General features: G+C 39.1%; 1 protein-coding gene across 3 annotated transcripts; it reads left to right on the top strand.

The window, feature by feature from the left end:
- Positions 1-24: 24 nt before the first annotated feature.
- On the top strand, positions 25-21,899 carry TRMT1L (tRNA methyltransferase 1L). Of its 3 annotated transcripts, none has more exons than XM_084527364.1 (16): positions 25-307; positions 2,162-2,317; positions 3,323-3,385; positions 5,293-5,406; positions 6,543-6,607; positions 7,127-7,256; positions 9,123-9,246; positions 11,503-11,582; positions 12,414-12,660; positions 14,211-14,423; positions 15,828-16,018; positions 17,370-17,448; positions 18,240-18,406; positions 19,967-20,026; positions 20,440-20,566; positions 20,670-21,899. In XM_084527364.1, exons 1-16 carry the CDS (start codon positions 151-153, stop codon positions 21,049-21,051), a joined length of 2,355 nt encoding a protein of 784 aa, XP_084383490.1. In that variant the 5' UTR covers positions 25-150; the 3' UTR covers positions 21,052-21,899. The 3 variants fall into 3 exon arrangements, with proteins under 3 accessions (XP_084383490.1, XP_084383489.1, XP_084383491.1); XM_084527363.1 differs by having other exon boundaries at positions 138-307; positions 3,323-3,433; XM_084527365.1 differs by lacking the exon at positions 25-307 and adding an exon at positions 390-706.
- The last annotated feature ends 249 nt before the right edge of the window (positions 21,900-22,148 follow it).

Genomic DNA, 22,148 nt, shown 5'->3' on the forward strand with positions numbered 1-22,148 from the left:
CGCTCTGGGAAGTGTAGGCGGCGCTCGGCGCCTCCCCCCCCGCCCCGCCATCGCCGCGCCCCCCGCCCGCCTCCCTCCGTCCCTCCCTCCCTGCGAGGCGCGGGGCTCTCGGTCCGGCCCCTGCTCGCCTGCCGCACGCGCCCGGAGAAGATGGCAGCGGAGGAGGCTGCGGAGGCCGCGCTGGCTGAGCTGCCCCCCGAGCAGGAGCGGGCCGAGGAGGAGGAGGACGAGGAGGAAGAGGACGAGGACGAGGACGAGGAGGACGAGGAGCGGAGCCCCGGAGGCGGCGGCGAGGCCGCGGCGCTCAGTAAGGGCCGCGCGGGGGCTGGGCGCGGGCAGCGGCTCCCGGCGGGCGCTGAGGGGGCGGCCGCCATGTGGCGCCGGGGCCGCGGCGTGAGGGGCGATCGCTGCGCAGCGCGGCCGCGGCCCGGTAACAAAGGGCGGTGCTGGGCCGTGCCGGCCGCTGGAGGTGCGAGAAGCGGGCGGCAGGTGCCCGGTCGCTGGCGTTGCGGGCTCTTCTCTTGCGGTAACGTTAGCAGCCGCCTCGCAGCGCCTGCGGCCGCGTGCAAGCCTGTGCCTTCCTACAGTTCTCTTACAAAAAGGTCTCGGTTTTATTCCTGCCGTTAATAAGCTACGTGGAAACCGTCGCCAGGCACCACGTAACTCTTTAATAGATGGGTAGGCAGGACATCAGGGTACGTCTCAGGTGAGTTTTCAACTTTAAAAATAGATCTGTGAGAAATGCAGCGATACTCTGAGTTGCAGGGCTGCTCTGTTTTTTTTGTTGTGTTTTTTTTTAAGGTACTTGGAAGAATTTTGCTCCGCACTTTTAACATTTTTCTACACTATTTTTCTCTAATCTCTGTCTTCAGGCGTTCACTCCATTCCTCTTTTTATTGCTTTGCAATAGGCAAGATTTGGGCCAAACTGCAATGTTTAAAACCAAACAGACCAGACAAAACAAGGGAGCCTTAAGAACTGCTGTAAGACCTGTTCAGGCCTTATCCTGGTTCCAATAGTGGCCAGAAGTAGGTGACTGGGAGCAGAGCAGAGCAACCAGCCGACCACTAATGCATTCTCCAGACACACTTTCAAACACAAAACACCTCGTGGCTCATCAGTTTCTTGAGCCAAAGGTAGCGCTTTGAGATTTAAAAGCCTGTAGTGGATTTGTCTGCAGTATAATTCTTTCTTTGGCACTCACAGTCCTGCAGCAGCCAGTGGCAGGGAGGTCTGCAGCATAGCAGTAGGTTATACAGAAAACTTCTCTGATTTTCCATCTGCTCTTTCCATTTGGTCCATCCCAGGTTCTGCTGGAGCACTGCTGATGTCTGTGCTCCCCCAGTGTCTCATGACTTTATGGATGTTAGGTACAGGCTGAAAAGTCATAGCCTGTTCTATTGTTTCTCCATGGCTAAGAACCTGTGCTGTTTCTTTCTGTTGTTTCTTGCCACCCTTTTTTGGAACTTTGCTGGTTCTGTGTCCCTTTTGAGCTTGGGGGATATGTGGCAGTACTGTTCAATATGCAAGCTTTCTGCCTTTTTTCCCATAACTTTCTTATGCTCGGTCTTGGAGAGGATTTATACCTGTTCTTTCAATCAAAATTGTTTTAAAACCCTAAGGTTGTAATCCTGATGATGCTCAGCTCAGAGCTCATCCATTCATTCCATTCATATGTGAAATGAAGATTATTTTTCTCCCATGTCCACCAGTTCTCTCTGTTTCATCGCCCTCTCAAACTCCTTTTTCTGGATTGTTCAACTAGTCATAAACAGTTCTAAACTTTTGCTTTTAAACTTTATTTATCACTACTATATGATTAAACATATTTGGACTTCCTGCTTGCCTGCCTTGTCTTGTGTTGCATTTTGCCAGAAAATAACATGCAAATATTATTTTATTAACTTCAAACATCTGATAATACAGATGGGTGTGAATGGTTTCTTCTGTGGATTCCAAGGATAAGCAGTAATCATTCTGATGTTCTCAGTAGTGATTATATAATTTCTCTCCTTCACGGTTGTTAGTCACATTTGCTGTTAGAAGCACCAAATAACTGGAAGCAAGTGAACTCAGTTGTATAATTCAAGCATATCAATGACAATTTTACTGTTGTTCTTTTTGTTGTTGTTGTTTATTTCATTTGCTTAATTTTCTTAAGATGGTGTGATCGACCTTGGAACGGTGCAAAGCAACAACCTGGGTGTGAAAGTTACTGAGTCAGAAGTGGAAACCAAAGAAAAAGGAACTGAGGAAGAAGAATCTGCAAGGGAGTCTGAAAGTAACATTTTGGATGTTTCATCTGATTATCCAAGAGGTGTGCTAACAAACTATAAGAATATTTCTGTTGTGTGCTTGTACAAAGGAGGAAAAAAATAAAAATAGTGGGAAAGAAAGCTAAAGGGAATGTGTGAAATTTCATTCGTAATACATCTGATAGGTATCAATGCTTTTTCCCATGCAGATGCATACTAAAATTTGTGGATGCCACTTAAGAATTTGTGTGCAATACAATACAGAAACTGGGAATTAGGAATTTAACCTTAGCTTTAAAACCAACTGCTATATCTTCATACATCAATCAATTGTTTTATTTGTTTCACATAAAAAAGTCTGAAAGACTAATCTTGTAAGAACATTGTGTGAAGGTTTAAAATCACTTCAGTATTGCTATAAACTGAGATGTTCTGTGTGCTATAACCTACAAAATTGATCAGGTAAACTAATTCTCTTGTTTTTAGCATATTCTATGCTATTTGCATAGATAAGTTGAAAAATAGGAAGGTAATTTTAAAGGTTCTCAAACACTCTCATAAGGGAAAAAAAAAAAGAAGATAGAATTTAATGTATCCTGCCTGCACAGTGAATAATTGCTAGTTGCAACTGGTCTGTTTCTGACCAATACTAGTTTTGCCAGGTAGTTCATGGGATGATTTTATGATTTTATACCGCTTTGTGTGTGGTTTGCATTCTATAACAACGCCATGCAGTAAAATCAGAAGTAAATGGTATGTGATTTGCTCTCTTCTGCTTGTTTTTTCAAATGAAGATCATGCCAGTTTGAGAATTGTGATGTGTGTCAGCATGAAAACAAGTAGAAATATTTGTATCCTACTAAATAACCATTCTGAGGATAAATTTTGGAAGTTGTACCTTCTACTATAGTTCTGCTTTAAGCTAAAGGATGCAGACAAGTGTTCCAATTGGTACAATAGGCCTTCCCTAGTAGATTTGAACTGATGGATTGAAAAACAGTAGTAAGCTAGAAGAAAAGAGTTCTTAATGAAGTATGTTTAACTTCTAAATATCTCTTGATTTTTAGAGAAACATATTTCCATTCAAAGACAACTTGCTGAACTAGAGAAACTAGCTGGCCTGAGTGAAGGTGAGTTTACCTTGGCAGTATCCCCGAACACAGATCTTCACGTTACAGGTATTTGCATTCTTCCTTAGTTTTTATTTTTAAAACATGACATCACTTGAATTGATTCATTTGTGGTGCTGAAAGATTAAGGGTTTCATAATAAAAAAAAAAGTGTCATCTCCCTCCTCCTTGTTTATCAAATGTTATATTTCCTTCAGTAAATTTAAGGCTTTAACGATTCCTTTCCATCAACTTTCCTCTGTGTTGTAGCACTTCTGATGTTGGCAGTGTGCATGGAATAGCAAAATATTAATTCTAGCTGTACATCATCAGTTTAGTCTCAGTTATATTTTACATCAAGTGCCACATGAATAGGGAAGCTAATTTTTGTCTTTGCAGTGTTTGAATATCATTTTAAACAGGCATGTCTTCTGTTTTGGTTGTTTCCTTTTTTTCTCTTCATTCAGTGGTATATTGGAGAGTTGCTTAAGAGTGCTAAGTGTTTTTATTACAACTCTTAGTTTTTTTTCAGATCACAGGTACGTATTTAGTGCTAACAGTGGCAGCCCTTGCGACTGAAACTAGTTTTTATTCACAGAACAAGGAAAACATCAGAGTGTACACAGGTACTGCATCGTACAGCTGTTGCACCTTAACCGTCTTTTAGAATATCCACTGACAGAAATAATAGCCTACTTCCATGGCTGTTTAATTTTACTAACGCATATGCCAAGAGTAAAACTACAGAAGTTAGCTTGTTTCTTATTTAATGAGGAGTTGGGTCATAAATAGTTCTTGGGTCTGATATTTATATTTTTTAGCCATTACTGAATTGAATTAGATGCAGATCCACAGTAGTGATTAATAATAAATAAATAAATATTCCCTTGCCTGTTCTCAGTAGTCATTTATTTCTTCTGCTGAGAATGTGATATTCTTTTGCTGTTAATGCATTAATGGACTGACTTGTATCATCACCTCATGTATTTGAGACTCAGTAATGTGTGACAGTAGCAGAGTCTGATCAACATTAAAGAGCAATGATGATTTTTGTGAGCTGTAGGCCACCTTTGCTGGTTTCAGTGGCATGAGATTCTTCACAGACAAGGTAGTCCACTTGTAAAAAGGCCATATCAAAGGAATTTTACTGTCATGTGAGCCTAAGTAATTATTACACATTGCCCACATTGTGTGGCATGTTTCAGTATTCATCCTGTACTATTCTAACACAAGCCTGTCTGCTAAATTCTGCATGAGAGGTTGTTTGATTTTCAGCATTGTAAGACCCATCAGCAGATGTATGCACACTCTGATTCATAATTCTTATGTGTAAATGTACAGCATGTCTCCGAATAGCTAGTTTTTACTCAGGATAGTACTTCAGATGCTTGAATGCTTTTGTTGTCAGATAATGTCATCCTCACTCTTGTGTTTTTGATGTGTGATTTCCAAGAAGAAAGGTTGTTTTTAATATTGAGTACAGTATTTTTGCACCTTAAAAAGTTACCAGGCACTTGTTTTACCCAAAAGCACATTTGTAGGCTCAGGGGGGGAAGGAAAGAGATTTTTACTCTTAACATCATCAGTTGGATTTTCTTGAAAGTCTCTATAGAGTTCTATAAAATTCTTTCATTCTGCAATGCTCTTAAGAAGTTAGATGGATCAAATGGGTCTAAAACAAAATGTCCAAAAAGTAAAACTAACAGTTGTAGAAGTTTATGATCTTGAAAGCAATAGTGGTTCTGGTCCGTATTCCATAAAGTAGAAAGCAGAGGCAATCCATATATGGTAACATTTTGCACACCTGAAATCGAACATACCTTGCAAAATTCATCTTCGATTCTTCCTTCTTTTTTCTTTTAACAGGCATCTCTTTTGAAATGCATGGTAACTGCAGCTTACATGTTTCTCGTACTTTGTGTTTTTAGATGAAAAGAAACCTTGTCCATTGTGTCCTGAGGAGAAATTCAAAGCTTGCTATGGTCATAAACTCCATCGTCACCTCCAGAATTTGCACTGGAAAATTTCTGTTGAATTTGAAGGTAAAGGAAGTCATATTTCAGTAGTAAATACGAGAAGGAGTAGTGGATGTGTAGGACATTATTCTGCATTTTGTCTTGTTAAGTTCCTGTTGACTTAAGCATGAATTTGATGCATCTTGTTATCAGCTCTCAACTAGAACCATACTTTGAGAAGATGAATTTTGCTTTGGGATGTAAAATGTAAATAGCTCTGTATTTTCTACATGACAAAATAGTCCCAATTGTGCATTTTCTCATTAAAAAAAAAAACAAACAAAAAAACAAACAACAGCAATTGCTTGGCATTTCATGATAATAAAGCATATATATTTATTTTATGAAAATTACTTTAATAAAAGTTTTTTTTTGTCGTATTGTTAATAATCAGAGCGATTTCCACCATTGCTACCACCACACCCTGCCAAAATTTTTGGCTTGTCATTACAAGCCAAGATTACATAGTTTCAGATAACTACTTAAAGTTAAATTTAATATCACTATTTAGTAGCTTTTTCTCCCATACAGTCAAACTCTCTGATCTGTTTATAAAATGCATTAAAATCCCTACTAGAAATTTAAGAAGGAAAAGAGTGAGCAACATCTGTCTTTTTTTTTTTTTTCTTTTTAAAGAAATAGAGGTATGGGTTTGCAAGAAATAAAGTAACCAACCAGAATATAGACAACATTAAAGTTAAATTTTAAAATGATCCAACTGAGGTTCTTTTTTTTTGCATGCATCAGCATGTGTCTTCTCTTTGTTTTTCTTTATACCACGAGACAAGTTTTTACTTCACACAAGTCTGTTGGCCATGTAGCAACACTTGTAAGTGCTTGTATTGTATTTTTGAAAGTTATATACTCTACAGCCTGAATACTCACTGTAGCTCTGTAGGAAGCTAAGAGACTTATCAAAATGAATTGTCTTTGTATGATTTTTGAACACTTCAAAAATTCAGTGTATACTTAGCTGATAAATGTCTCTGTCCATTGGTTGAATGTATCTCACCATTGTCTTATGGCAATATTTGGGAATCTTAGTTGAGACCATGCAATAAAAAAAAACGTAAAAACACTCTAAATCAAAGAGTTTCTAGTATAGGACATAAGCAATTCTGTTTGCTTACTGTACTGTGTTGTGACATGCATTTGTTCTTTAGGGTACAGAATGTGCATCTGCCACTTACCTTGTCGTCTAGTAAAGCCAAACCTTGTTGGAGACCAGGTAAAATGCCGAATCAGGGAAATATTTGTTGCCCTACATCATGGGGGAAATGGGTGATTTGGAGGAAATTCTGCAACCTATTCTTAGTCTCAAAGGATGGTGTGCTATCCATTCTGGCAAACGTGCATCAGTTGAGAATATAAATGTGTAGCTTTCAAGTAGTTGAATGCAGTTGTCTGTCCCTCTTATTTTTGTGGGTAGCTGCCTATCATGTAAACAGCAGCTTTGTGCGGAAGAGGTGAAGGGATCACAGTGCCCAGCAATGGGCGCATCTCAGTCCCTTTCCTGTGTGCTGAGTACATGGAGTATTGGCAGGCAGCTGAATGTTGTGGTGCTGCGACAGGACAGCTGTGCTGCCTCTGTGGGAATGATTGTTTCAGTCCCCATAACTATAGATGCAGGATATTTTGTGTGTTGTAGAGTTACAGATGGATGACTTCTTCATCTCCCCATATTTAGGGATAGTTTTACTTGGACCATATTTGTGTATTCTGAAACTGCGTATGTTTTATTTCACAGACGTTTTCAAAGTTGGGAGCCCATTACCATTGCATTATCTGTTCGGCAACTATCGCTCGGAGAACTGACATGATAGGGCATATTAATCGTCACGTGAATAAAGGAGAAACTGAATCAAGGTTTATTACAGGTAGCTTCTCACTACTGTAAAATGTTCAATTCTTTTAGACCGTGTAGTACTTGGGTTAGCTATGATACCCAAGTGAGAAGTGTAAGAAAAATTCCAGAAGAAAATTATTTAGGTTTACTAATGAGAAATCTGCCCTTAATCTGTCAGAACTTTTTTTTTCCTCAAAGATGTAGGAGTGTTGTGATTTTTTCTCTGCATTAACTAGTTACTCTATTCTTACTGATAAATAATATTCACTTCAAAAGCAGTTTAAAGTTGTAAATGCAGGCTTCTGCAAAATAATGGAGGACATGGTATCCATAACACAAAATCTGGCCAGAGAATTTCATGCTTTTCTTTGGCTGTGTTTGTATCAGTCTTCAGTAAATCTCTCTAGAATATGAAAATGCTTTGCTCTTCTTAACCAAACCGCATCAACGTGAATTTACAAAATAAGATGACTTTCTTCCAGTACTGGAGAATCATGATAGAGGTGTCAGTGATTCTTTGGTAAAATTATAATCCTTGTCTGACTCTCTGAAGAATTAGAATTCTGTTTCCAAACTTGGATAAACTAGATTGAAAGTATTTTGAATAATTAGAATATTGAGTGTTTAAAATTAATTTTATTTCCTTTATTTTTGTAAGTCTTCTGTTCTCTGCAGATACCAATTTAAAATTTTCATTATTGATTACCTGGTGTGTAAAAACTCAACAGCTTTTTTTGTAATGGCCCAGACTGTTTACTATTGCAAATTGGTCTGTTTTTTGTTTGTTTTTTTTTTTAACCCCTCTCTATCTCTGTATAGATGTGTGGATTTTACTTAGTTCTAGTAAAGATGGGACTGGAAGCTATTGAGAATCATACTTAGTTCTGTTATCTGTCTGCAGTTTAGGGAATAGTAGCTTAGTGTCTGGGAATCGGTTTTCATGTCTAAGAAGCAATAGTTGGACATATTTCCACAGCTTTAACTTTAAGTAGAGTTTGTGATGTGGAATACATTAATCTGTGCATCATTCCCTCCAGAGCAGTTAGTACAGAATGGCTGATTTGTCCTTTTTACGTAAAATGCTTGTGGTTATTTTCCCTCATGGAGAGAGGTGAAAGCTACAGATGACACATTTAATACTTAGGAGGTACTTGAGCAGAAGTTGAAGGCTGTAAATGTGGAGCAGGTGGTAGAGCAGTTCAGATAATGTACTTAAAAGCACGGAGGGATAGGCGGCCGTGCACAGAAAGGTATCTGGTTGAAAGCTAACAAATTTTGCCTGTTTGTTTCTGGGTAAGTTTTGCTACTCTTAGACTGGGGGTAAATTTCTCAGGGGAATGACAATGTGCATTTACAGCTTTCAAACCCAGAAAGCTTATTTTGCCACAAACTATTTTATACAAAGTTTAAGTGCTGAAACTGTCCCTATGCTTGTGCTATCTGTACACATTTCATGAAGCTGCTTGGTAACTTACAGAGATTGAATCAAGGAGTTCAATGGTATAAATTCAGCACTTTGTTAATAGGGTTTTAATTACTTTGCAACATACTACATTTGAATGTGCAGAACAAATGTAGTAAGCCTCAGGCTCAGGGGCTTCCCTTCTAAAATCGGAGTGGATACATGTGAGAGCCCAACTGAGAAACAGATCTGGTCTTATTAGAAGGAAACTGTGGTAGAGCTTGAGCCTAGTCAGCCACTCTTAAGACTAGAAGATAAATTGTTACTTCTTTTTTTGCCCCATGTATGAGTTAACTGATCCATGTGTGCCAGCTGGATTACTGCAAAGTTTAGTCCTTTTGCTACCTGGGAGCACGTTTTCAATTTCATGTATCAAATGTGTTATCATTAATTTCAATTCTCACTTTCCTTTCCACACAATTACTTTCTTTTTAGCTCCTGCTCCCAAGTCATCTTACCAAGTGCTGAAGGAGTCAGACACAGATGTGCAGGTTCTTCCCAACTACTCCACACCGCAAAAAACAGATTCCTATTTTAACCCCAAAATGAAACTCAACAGGTGAGAGAACAGGGAGTGGGAAGATACACAAAAGGAATGGTGACTTTGTAGTGAAGAATATTCACACATTTTGAAAAACAAACCCTGTGAACTCTGTTCAGAGGGAAGGAGAAATAGCTTTTTCAGTAACAAGGTGGTTCTTGGGATAAGATTCCATTTAGACATGTTCCATTTTATTTGTCTGCCAGGATAACTTTTGTTAATTTTGGAAAGTTCTCCATCAGAAAACTCTTCTTGACAAATAACATGTGAAACCAAAAACACTGCGTGGGAAATACTGTTGTCTCTGAAGCAATTAAGCATGTTTACATAAGTAGTTTATGCAAAAAAACAGGATTTTAAAAGAAGAGCACACTTGAAAACACATTTCCTTGTACACACTTCATATGTTTTTGTGTCTCTGTTATAAATCGCTCAGTCCCAAAATAGGATTATAATCAAAGTTTACAATTTATTAAAAGAATAGAGGTAAGCAAACAGCGCTGGGTGCGTCGGGAGTCTCCACTCCACCTAGACGCACACCAGTTACATGAAGTAGCTGATTTTTATGCTCCTAGGCTAATACATATTCATTACTACTTCTGAAAAAAACCGGGTTATTATAATTAGCTTCCGGGATCCAATCCCTCCTACTGGAGCATGCGCATCAGTCTCTGGTGGTCCCCTGGGGGTCTCTGGGGGTCTTTCATGCTGAAGGCTCATAGTCTTCCTCTCTTTTTTTTTTTTTCTTGTCCTTCCCTTTTGTACTCCTTGGCAGCACGTCAAAAGCTAACACAGCGTCCCCTGCAAGTTTTATCTTCTAGCCGTCCTTCAGCTTCTTTCTTTCTTCTCCTTAATCTCCTGGCCAGATATCAGGGGCTTGCATAGTGTCCCATTCAGAAGCCATAACAGTTACTAGTTGTTAGCAGTTGTTCTGAAACCCCCAGACATCAGAGACTTCAAAGAAAGAACATACAAATACAAATAGCTCTCTATTAACACTTCACGAGTTGTTAAAACATTCCTCACAGGCCATTCACAGGGACACTCCAGTCACAACTATAGCAGTGCTAAATGAACCACAAAGAAGGCAAAAAGGTTGTAACTGTTAGGAATGAGTTTGGAATAACAAAAGCAAATAGGCTCATGGATTTTAGGAATATTTCTGAAGATTTGATAATTTGACTATAATGAGGGGGAGACTGGGACACTGGAAGGAAAGGGAAGAAACCACATCTGTGGAAGAATTAAATTGCCAGTGCAGGACCCAGAGACAGACAGAACTGCTCTCTATTGACATGAATTGTTAAAATATTCCTTTGCAAGGTACAAGAACTATATACATTAACCATTCTGTTTTTCTTAGACTTGTGGTTATACAAGGGTATGTAAAACAGAAGGTCGCATTCATCATACCATGCGGCCCTAGCACTGTTCCATACTGACACAAATCAGATGAACATATATCACATCTCCATGAGATACAGTGGTTGGTGACTGCTCTCTCTCCTTTAACTGAACAGCAGCATACCTATAATTTACAGCTTTCATGTTGCAAGCATTGTTTATATCTGCTTTCCTCTCTGGGGTGCCAAATTCTCAAAAGTTCTTTCTCGTATTTGCATTAAAAAAGATAAAGGAAGGACAGGGTTGTTTTTTTTGTTTTTGTTTTTTTGTTTTTTTAAGGAGACTCATAAATATTTCTATACCACAACTAAAATGTGCAAGCATTAACACCAAAGCATAGCAGTAGGCTTCAGCCTGTGCAGACCCGTCATGTTTTCAGTGCTGTAAATATTTCAGCTTCCAGGTTTAAAGTTAGCTCAGATACATCTGTCAAAACTTGCCTCTGAAGAATGCCATTGCAACTAAGTTTGTGATTATGCCTATGTGAACAATGCCTGTTCCTTGAAACAGTGGAATTTTTTGTTTTGCACTCGTTTCTGATTTCCTTTCAAACCCAGAGCTGTTAGTAGGGTAACATCTGATTGTGCTGGGAATGGAAGAGAAACACTACTTACTTATAAATGCTTACCACTTTTCCTAGTGCTAGAGTAACTGTAAGATGATTCAGGATCCTACTTTATGAATATTCTGATGTGTTGAGTCACTAAATTAAGTATGAAACACTGTCATATCAATTGAAAAGGTTAAAAGTAAACAATTATTTTATTTAAAAAGTGATCTAGCTTAGAAGTTCTAGGAGGATGTTCAAGGGGAACAAATAACCAAGAAAAAAATATTTTCTTATCTTACTGTGGCTTTTTTTTCCCCTAGGCAATTGATATTCTGTGCACTAGCTGTTTTAGCTGAAGAGCGTAAACCAATAGAATGTTTGGATGCATTTGGTGCCACTGGTAAAGTCAATTTCTTTAGCTATTATCCAATACTATGAGACTGCACAAATCTGTAGTAACTGATACTGTTGTGTTCCTCAGACTGTGTTTGACTATGCAGTTTTCCTCCTTAGGCTTCTAATCATTGGCTTCCATACAAAAAACACAGCCTTCAAGAGTCCTTCAAAAATTTCGTAAATAATAAATCAAAGTTGAGTAATCTGCTTAAAAATGAGTTGCCTTAAAATGTCCTTGAAATACCACCTTACTAAATGTGTGACCAGGGTCCCAAACCTTATGTGACTTTGTAAAATCAACCTCTGGTTAAAAAATGGAAACGAATCCAAGCATTTTCTACATATTCATCTGTAATTGATTTCAAAAAAAAAAGTGTAAAGAAATCTGACCTCTGCTGCCTTATTATCAGTCTGCTATTGTAAAGCCAGGGTAATTGTTGAGAACAGCAGTAACTGCTTAGCATTTTTCATAAAAGTTCTTGGTAATGAATTTATCACTGTTCTGAGCCAGGCCAGAATTGCAGCCTGTACTGCACTTCTTTGTAGTTACAGAGTTTACTATGAAAGTCAGTAATAAAGTTTGGAGATGGCCTAAGCGTCTTCAAGAAGGTGACAAATTGACTACTGCACTTAAAACTTACTCTTGTTACTATTACAGCACTATGTGCGGATGAAGAAGGTCACCAACACAGTTTTTTATGGAACACACCAAAACTTGCACCACACTTCCATATTATAAGCATTTTAAAGGATGGATTTTTTTCTCACTGATTTCAGTGAACCGGAAAAGAACTCACTGTTTTGTCGCGGAGTTACAATTCTTATCTTTCCCTAGGTATAATGGGATTACAATGGGCAAAGCATCTCAGAAGTTCCGTGAAAGTTACAATTAATGATTGTAATGAAAATTCTGTGACAATGATTCAGGAAAACTGCCATTTAAACAAAATGAAGGTGAAACTGAACACTAAGGAAGAAAACAATGACGAAGCTTTGGGAGGTGGAGAACAAAATACTGACACCATTGAGGTGACAAAAATGGATGCCAATGTTATAATGCATATGAGATCATTTGATTTTATGTAAGTGTTAAAAGTTTATCTTAATAAGCTTTCTGTTTTGCTAATAACACCCCATATCCCACCCCAGGCCCCACTGTATGATAGGGAAGTTGGAATGAAAGAAGTAACCAACAGTCAGCTGATAATTCAAAAGTAATTGTATTGTCCTGGGACAGGTGTGGAAATGGAACATTAAATGTTTTAGAGATTACCGGGAAAATATTGTCAAAGCCTTCAACATCCAAAAGGAATATAAATATGCATGAAAATTTTAAGCCAAAGTATTTTTCATAAAACTTCATTGCCTGTTTGATAAAGAGAAATGTTAAATTTGTCCTTGAGGTTTTTAATTAGTTAAAAAATGTTTCATTTGCATGATGTTGTATAGGACTGCATGTTTGTTGCATCACTTGTTTTAGTCCATTCTGCAGTGTGTACATCTTCAATTGAAGTCTACTTCTTTCAAGTTGGACTTACAGATGGATAAATTCAAAACCCATACAGACATCAGAATAAATTATTGGATTTCTTTTGGTATTGATTAACATCCAGTTTGTAGCTAATAAAGCAGCATTGTCGTGGTTTAACCCGGCCGGCAGCTAAACACCACACAGCCATTTGCTCACCCTCCCCCCTCCCTCTCTGGGACGGGGGAGAGAAATGGAAAGTGAAGCCCGTGAGTTGAGATAAAGACAGTTTGATAAGACAGGAAAATAATAATAATAATAATAATAATAATAATAATAATGCAATGATGGTAATAGTACTACTACTACTAATGTGTACAAACAAGTGATGCACAATGCAATTGCTCACCACCCGCTGACCGATGCCCAGCCTAACCCCGAGCAGTCCGGCTCCCTCCCCCAGCTAGCCACCCCTATATATTGTTTAGCATGACGTCAGATGGTATGGAATACCCCTTTGGCTAGTTTGGGTCCTGGGTCTGTCCCCTCCCAGCTCTTGCTGCACCCCCAGCCTGCCCGTTGGCAGGACAGAGCAAGAAGCTGAGATGTCCTTGGCTTAGTATAAGCACTGCTTTGCAGCAATTAAAACATCGGGGTGTTATCAGCACTCTTCTCATCCTAAGCCAAAAAATAGCATTCTACCAGCTACTAGGAAGAAAATTAACTCTGTTCTAACTGAAACCAGGACAAGCATGCATTCAGAGTGAAAATCACGCAATTCAGTACATAAACTGGAATGCATATGCTTGAAAAGCAAACTTGTTTTTAGAAGTTTCCTTTTCTTTTAAGGACAAGGATAAGCATCAGGCCAATGTTCTTGTAACATGAACTAGTCAGGGGGACCAAATGCCAAAAAAAACCCACCAACTTTCGGTTTTTGTGGTGATGTGTATTTTCCAGTACAGTTCTGCCTTGGTTCTTGCAGCTTGACATTTAATCCTCTGGTATTCCAGACTAATTCATGAGAGATGTGCTGTCAGTTTTAATCCTGCTTTCTCACCTTGTTTTAAACCGGAACATAGATCCTTAAAGTTTTTATTATTTTTACAAAGGTTAGACTGTTGAGCATCTGTAGATGCAGAGCGAGACTTGTTTTCATTTCAGACATTTGGACCCATTCGGAACTTCTGTGAATTACCTGGATTCTGCCTTTAGAAATGTGAGAAATCTTGGAATCGTGTCCCTGACATCCACAGACATCAGTTCTCTGTATGCAAAGGCTCAGCACGTTGCCCTGCGTCATTATGGATGTAACATTGTCCGAACAGAGTACTACAGGGAGCTGGCGGCCAGAATAGTAATTGCTGCTGTGGCAAGGTTCTGTTAAAACAAATCGGCTCAAATTCTGGGAGAAAATTGTTTTTGATACAAAACTTCAGAGTGCTGCTGTAGGTTGTGCATGTTGAGTTTCCAGAATTCTTTAATCCTAAAAAAGCAGACTTTTCAATATGAAAGTTAGGTTTCATATATTATGTGTGCTGCTATGGGACAATGTAAATCTTAAACTAAAAGACCAGGGAAGGTGAAAATGCATAAATGGGGTAGGTGGTTGGGATGGTGGCAGATTGTTGTTGTTGTTATTCTGTTTTTTTGTTTGTTCGATTTGGTTTTGACTTTTTGGGGGAGGGGTGGGAAGATGGTAATCTAAAAAGTAATAGCCAGACTTGCACATCTGCAAGTTCTTTTGTTCTTTTTTTCAACTTTGTGGTCATTTCAGTGCTGCATAGGACTTTGCAAATGTTAATTAAATTATTTGAGTGGTTTCTAGCTAAGCATTACAGTTATACTTGCCTTAATGAAAACGGGAGTTAACGGAAACTGGTGTTCACTTCAGGTCCTCGTGCTTGAGATTAAAATGATGCATCTAATTATTAACTTGTGAAATAAGTCTTCTGCATACAGACATCCTTACAAACTTCAGTCTGATAAATAAATGAAGATAGTAAAACTAGTTCTTAATTGAGGAAGAAAAGATAAAAGCAAGAGCATTGGACAACTGCTTGGGAAGTTGAGGAGAAAATAAAGTGTGCAGAGGTCATAAGCATGCTAGAGCTAAAATACCCACCTGAATTCTTTTAGATTTTTCTTCTTTATATCTTTGCATGTGTTAGGTTGTCCCTTCGGGAATATTTTTAGATACATATTCTGTATCTAATTAAATGTGACCTTCCTATGAAACTATGTGATGAACTGAGATTTTGGCAACGGGAATGAACTTCTTGGCTGTTGAAGTGAAGTTGTAACTGTGCTCTGGGTTACATGCTCCAACTTCCCTAAAAGTTTCTTCTTCCTTCTCGGTGCTTACCTACCCAGGAACTACTCACTTACCTTCCCACAGCCTTTATTCAGTTAACAGTTGATGATTTAACATCATGTGCGTCCCTCTAAAACTCTACTTTCTCAGATTTTCATTTAGCTTGTTAATATTTTTGTTGCAACACCCCGTCATTAAGCAGGTATTTATATAGAAAGATGATGCAGAGGACAGACTGCTGTTTCTAAGTGTGATAAAAAGTTAACCATGACTTCCATAGCCTTACAGGGAGTAGAGAACACTGCACATTTAAGAAATAACTCTCCATATCACTTTCTGAGATCTTCAGTATCACTTTCTAGAAAGTGGATGAGGTCAAGAATCTTTGAACAGGTTTAGGTGTCTGTGGAAACGTTAGTCTGCTGAATTCAGTACAATGTGTGTTTGTGTTTGTTCTTCCTTCGCAGAGCTGCAGCTCGCTGTAACAAAGGCATTGAAGTTTTACTTGCGGTAGCTCTAGAGCACTTTGTTCTAGTAGTGGTCAGAGTTTTAAGGGGACCATCTCCAGCGGATGATTCAGCAAAGAAAGTAAGATACCTAATCCACTGCCAGTGGTGTGAAGAGAGAATCTTTCAGAAAGAGGGTAATATGGTAGAAGGTAAATAGATCTTCCACTGATATTCTAGAAGGTCTGATTCCTGTATGTTTGGGTGTTTTTTGTTTTTTTTTTCTTGTTTAGGCCTTGTTTATATTTACATGCTTTTGGTAAAGTGGTATTCTGTAGTATTTCTTTTTAATATAATGAGTATTGCATGAAGTGGAAAAACTATTTCCAATGCAAAATAACTGTTTTATGGTACCACGTTAGATCCTTTGTGTGCATGGATTTTGCCATAAATGTACTGGATTTGTTTGTAGACGGGATGTTCTCCAGCTAGCTTTAGCTGCTGAAGGGTGCTATTAGGCACCTATTAAGGCCCTTGGATCTGTCCTTTCAGTGAACGGCATGAAGAGTGGGACACCTGTGGCTACTGTGCTGTTCCTCCATACAGGGGCAGTTTGATGAATTTAGGTGTCAGATTGCTTTTCTACAATATCACATTCCCCTCAGGTGAGGGTCTGTTCTGCTTGACCTTGGGCAGTATCAGTAAACGCCTGATAGAGATAATCCCTGTGGGTGTGGTAGGCAAGGTACGCAGCATTCCTGTGATTTATCTAATGCTTGGTAATAAATCAAGGCAGCCTCCAGGTTAAAAGCCAGCTGTTCGTGTGCAGTCTCTATACACAAGTTAGAGGTAGGAGTCAAAAATGAAGCTAAGGAGTAGCTCCTAGCCAGATGGTAGTTTGAATAAATAGAAAAGGAAAAACCTTGGCTTCAACGTTGCGGGTTCTTGGATACCAACTACTCAGCTGATGGTGTCTGAACAAAGTCAGGTGCAACAGTGTGCGATGTTCTTATTAAAAAGATTTGGTCCTGCTTTAAGAACAGAAATGAGTAACTGATAAGAACAGTGTTATGGTAGAGATCTTAATTAGTAAATGAATTGTTTACTTAATGCCTTACCTGCAAGCAGGCTGATTTATGGCTTAGAAACCTTGTAGGTGGCTGTATTTTGTATGTGTAACTGACAGATGGTTGCATTTTTTTGTTGTTGTTGATATTATCCTTGACAGCTGCTTATATAATCATGGGAAAGAAAGCTAGTAATTTCCACATTATTTGAAATGTGCCAAAACATATAGCACGCTAGGTGGCTTCGTGGTGTTTTTTTTTCCTTTAGTGTCATTTCAACAGTAATCAGAGATCAAGCCATGAAGCACTAAATTTTCACAAGTACTGCAGCACTGCTTCTCTGAATTGAGAGTTTTGTTGCACTTCTGCACTTGTTTACCCTTTCAAATACATCCATTTAAATAAACTAGTACTTCATATCTGTATCATCTCTCTTCAGCAAAGTGAGCATTGCTGGTTATTTCAAAACAGCTTAAATTCTGTTTTTCTGTTGTAGAAAACCCTTATCAGCAGCTGCCTTGTGATTGTCACGGCAGTATGCCTGGGAAGACAGCAGTAGTTCTTGGTCCCCTCTGGTAAGTACAGAACACAGAGGAATCGGGGAGTAATTGAGGCTGGGAGGACATCTGGAGGTCACATTCAGTCACATAATAGAAATGCAAGTCTGTTGGATATTTTAGCATTACTAAAGAAAGTGTAGCCATCAGGAGTCATTCAAGAAAGAGGTAATGGATAGTAGTTCCTGAATTTAGTATAGGTTGTTCAATTGTTGGTTATGTTCATAGAGTTCAAACGGGTTAATATGTAACAAAATGACATTAAATTTCACATTTACTATGATTGTTTTAATACATCCTGCACAGGAGAACCTGGCTCTGCGTTCTTCTAGTTGCCAAATGTCAAGCAGCTCTATTACTTGGTACTTGCAGAGAATGTATGTAGTAAATCCTTACACGTGCTGACAGTAGCAAATAATACACTACTTGATAATTAATACTTACTCTTATTTCTCACAAGAGAAAATTTTAAATCCTTCACTAAGTTTTTTAATGGTTTCAAAGCAAATTAAAAATAGTTGACACTTGACAGTACCTTCCTTCCAGACAAAAAACAGGGTTAGATGTCTTTCTCAACTTAGTTGGGCAAGTCAGTGGTAGAAATAAAATTCCTGAGATGGTTTTTAATGTGAGATCAATGCTATTGTCCTTGGAAACAAAGCAATGCTGTATTGCTGCAGCAAGAACACAGTCAGGTGCAGTGCATTGGTGTAATATCACTGCTAAACAATTTGGGTGAGAGATTTTTTTAAGAAAACTTTTGCTTTCATTAATAGGTCTAAACTTCTCGCTTGTCTTGTGTTTCTTAGGTCAGGAGCCCTTTTTAATACTGGATTCCTCAGAAGAATGCTGTTTGAGGCGGTCCAGTATGGCTTAGATGAAACTCAGCCGCTTTTGAAGACGTTAGTTTGTGAAGCTGAGTGTACAACTTTAAAGAATTTTTCTACCCATGGTCCTTACGATGAGAACAAACAAGGTAAGAAAACCAGCAGTCATTTTGAAAGAAGTCTGACTTGGTGGTGATTTTAGAGAATGCTCTCTGATAACTTAATGCTAACAGCAGTGTGAGCATTAGTTATGTACACGTTAGGTCAAGAAAATATTTGTTGCTTTGAATCCAGTGCAGGACTTATCTGTGCTGTAAAAAGACCATGGTCTGTCAGAGCCAGAGTGCTGGATTTAAACATCTTCAGTCAGAACAGCAGATTGTGAAACAAGTGAATATTACGCAGGCAGACTGACCACTGTGAAATCCAGCACATTCCCCAGGAGCTGGAAACAGCATGTGTCTCTTCTCTGGTGTACTCTGCTGCAGACCTGGGAGCCCGTGCCATTAGGAAGAGAACTCAGCTGTCCTGCTCTGCATTCTCTGCAGGAATTGCAAATCATTGCACAAAAAGAAATAGTCTTCCATAGGGGAATGCTGTTTTACCATAAAATTAAATTGCTTTGACTATCCCAATGCTGATTGCTCAATCAGATAATGACAGGATAAGGGGGAATGGTTTTGAAATAAAAGAGGGGAGATTTAGGTTAGAGGTTAGGAGGAAATTCTTCCACTCAGAGGGCGGTGACGCACTGGAACAGGTTGCTGTGGTGGTTTTACCTTGCTAGGCTGCAGAACTCCACCACAACTGCTATCTCACTCCCCCTTCTCAGAAGAGGGAGGGAAGAAGAAAAGGAAAGAAACAACTCACAGGTTGAGTTAAGGATAATTTAATTAAAGGAAAAATAATTATTAAGGGAAAATTATTATTAATTAAATAATTTAACTAAAGGGAAAAACCAAAAACAAGCGAAGGCTATGTGGAAGCACAGAGGAAAGAAATTACTCTATTTCCCACCAATGAGCGATTCTTGAACATGTCCTTGAAGCAGGGCCTCAACGCACGTAGCCATTGTTCGGGAGGACAGATGTTTTCACAACGAGAGCCCATCTCTCCCCTCTTCTTGTTTCCACCTTTTATTGCTGAGTGTGACATCATATAGTATGGAGTATCCCTTTGGTTGGTTTAGGTCAGCTGCCCTGGTGATGTTCCTTCCTCACCTCTTGCCCACCCCCAGCCTGCTGGCTCTGGGTGGGATTAGAGAGTCCTGATGCTGTGCCAGCACTGCTCAGCAGCAGACACAACACTGGTGTGATACCACTGCTGTTCTAGCTACAAGTGCAGAGCACAGCACTGTATGGGCTGCTGTTAACTCCATCATAGCCATACCCTTTGCCCAGAGAAGCTGTGGATGCCCCATCCCTGGAGGTGTTCAGGACCAGGCTGGATAGGGCTTTGGGCAAGCTGGTCTGGTGGGAGGTGTTCCTGCCTATGGCAGGGGGGTTAGAACTTTGAGGTCCATTCCAACCCAAACCATTCTATGATTCTATGATCCCCTCTAAACTCAGTTACTGAGCTGGTAGGTAAGTTACTCGTGTGCTTGCTTCTTTAGGCTGCAATGTGGTGGACATTCTTTCTGTTTACGTAAGGTATTTTGCCATCATACTGTTTTACAATAGACTTAACTTTGATCTTTAATTGTATTCCAGAAGAGTGTGGCGTATATATTAAAACACCAGATACTTCAGCAGAATCCTGCGTGTTACATGGTAAGTGGATCATTTGGTGCAACTCCAGCAGCTTCAAATTAAAGTGCAGTTTAAGTGATGGCTAAACCAACCTAGTGTTCACATACAATTTTTCTATATTCAATGATACTTAAGCAAAAGTTATTTTCCCACTGAATACTGATTTTACTTTTTCCAGAATTGTATTTTCTGGTACAAGCAAAATGCTAAATACTGAATTATGCATACCTGGCCTCACTTGTTATTACTGAAAATGGTGTGTAATTAAATTCTGGCTAGATTTTAACTCTGCAAAATGTTATCTCGTATAAGCATGCATAAATGTGTGCAGTTGCTGTGTGGCTTTTTTGTACTTACTGTCTTTGGCTTCACTGGCATTTTTTATGGACTTTACTGAATATTCAACAATTTCACTGGCATTTTCTGTGGTCCAGGAAAAAGAAAAAATAATGAAGTGGTGCGAAATGCAGCCAAGCGACAAAAATCTGACAACAGTGCTGAGCACCCTGCATTCTACTACAATATCCACAGACACAGTATTAAAGGAATGAACATGCCAAAGTAAGGCTTTAAGTTCCACTCTTACATTACTGTGAGAACTAATATGTAACTTGTATTGAATCAGCCTTACTGGTGCTAACTCCTTTTTAAATGGCTTTTTCAGGTTAAATAAGTTCTTAAACTATCTCTCTGAAGCTGGATACAGAGTCAGTAGGACCCACTTTGATCCTATGGGAGTTCGCACAAATGCGCCTTTGGCGCAATTTAAGACTATTCTTGCGAAGTACAGCACTCCCACATACACCGGGGGGCAGGCAGAAGGCCCTCTCCATCTCACTGAAGATGTCCACATGGGAGACCAGGTTCCAGCTGCTGCAGATACTAAATCTGAAGACGCTGAATTTCTGGAAGATAATAAATCTGGAGATGCTGAATTTCTGGAAGATAATAAATCTGGAGACGCTGAATTTCTGGAAGATAATAAATCTGGAGACACTGCCACCATGTTCACAAACGACTGCCCTATTCACTGTGCAGCTGATTAATGCAAATCGTCTTGGTCAGGACTTGGCAACTACACCCTGTTTGAGTACGCCCATACTTCTTACAGAAAGAACTGCATTTTGACAGTTTGAAGCACCTGCTATTTTCATTTGAGAAGACAGTTTAGAATTATGTAGCAGAATTTAGCACTGAACACAGTGTGTGTGGTCAAGGTACTCTTACTGTGGGAAAGCCTCTAGACAGCTCTTTCATGCTCACATCCACTTCTACACCAAGGCATTGTGGTTACCCCCAAGTCTTTGGACAGCCTTATTCAAACTGCTAGAACAGAATCCAGAAGAGCAGATGGGGCTGAAAGTCTTAAGTGTTTCTGAACATAAGCTTGGTATGAAACAGACTACCATTCCTAAACCCTGACCTATTAAAAATCAGAGTGAGGTCACGTTAAAATGGTAAAATAGTACAGAATGAAATGTGATGTGAACTGAAGCAAGCAAGAAATTGCTAACTCAGTGCCCTTCTAGCTCCACATTGCTCGTGTAATTCGGCCTTCAGTTCCAACTTTGTAGTTCTACCTACAGGCAAGATCCTAACACAAGTGAGAACAGAAAGGAATGGTTACAAAACTGTTACATAAACTTCAGTTCTTAACCAAACTTCAGTGATTTGTGTTTAGTCACACTAGGTAATTGTCAGAGATTAAATTTGAAATTTGGTTGTATACCATGAGAAGGAACAGTGACCAGACACAAGTCAAAATTCTGGAAAAATATGTTCATAATACAATCTTTGCTGTTAAAAGATCTCTTCAGTGAATGAGCAAAGATGCAGTGTGTTGGTAGTCATTTCTGATTTCCTTAAATATATGGCAGCATTCCAGCCAAATAAGCTTGACTTTGTCCTTTTTTCCCCCCCCAAAAAAACACTTTTTTTTTCAGATACCTGCATATGTTTCACTTGACTATCACATTTGAAGTAGTAATTCCAGTTTTTCACAGGATTAGTGTGCAGCCTAGCACAGTGCCAGGTTCTCTGAAGAGATGGTGGTAAGGGATTATTCTTATTTTCCCATCTTGGAAGCTTTCATTAAGAGCATTAATTGTCTCTCATTGACAACTGAGTGCTGAATAAGAGTATT

Source organism: Aythya ferina (assembly GCF_964211825.1).
Source record: "Aythya ferina genome assembly, chromosome: 8".
NCBI classification, from domain to species: domain Eukaryota; kingdom Metazoa; phylum Chordata; class Aves; order Anseriformes; family Anatidae; genus Aythya; species Aythya ferina.

Bases quoted from the DNA above. Each gene is read 5' to 3' on its own strand.
- TRMT1L (XM_084527363.1), top strand. From the start codon at position 151: ATGGCAGCGGAGGAGGCTGCGGAGGCCGCGCTGGCTGAGCTGCCCCCC. The intron at 7,257-9,122 runs GTAGCTTCTCAC...CTTTCTTTTTAG, and splicing joins TGAATCAAGGTTTATTACAG to CTCCTGCTCCCAAGTCATCT. The intron at 17,449-18,239 runs GTAAGTACAGAA...TGTGTTTCTTAG, and splicing joins GTAGTTCTTGGTCCCCTCTG to GTCAGGAGCCCTTTTTAATA.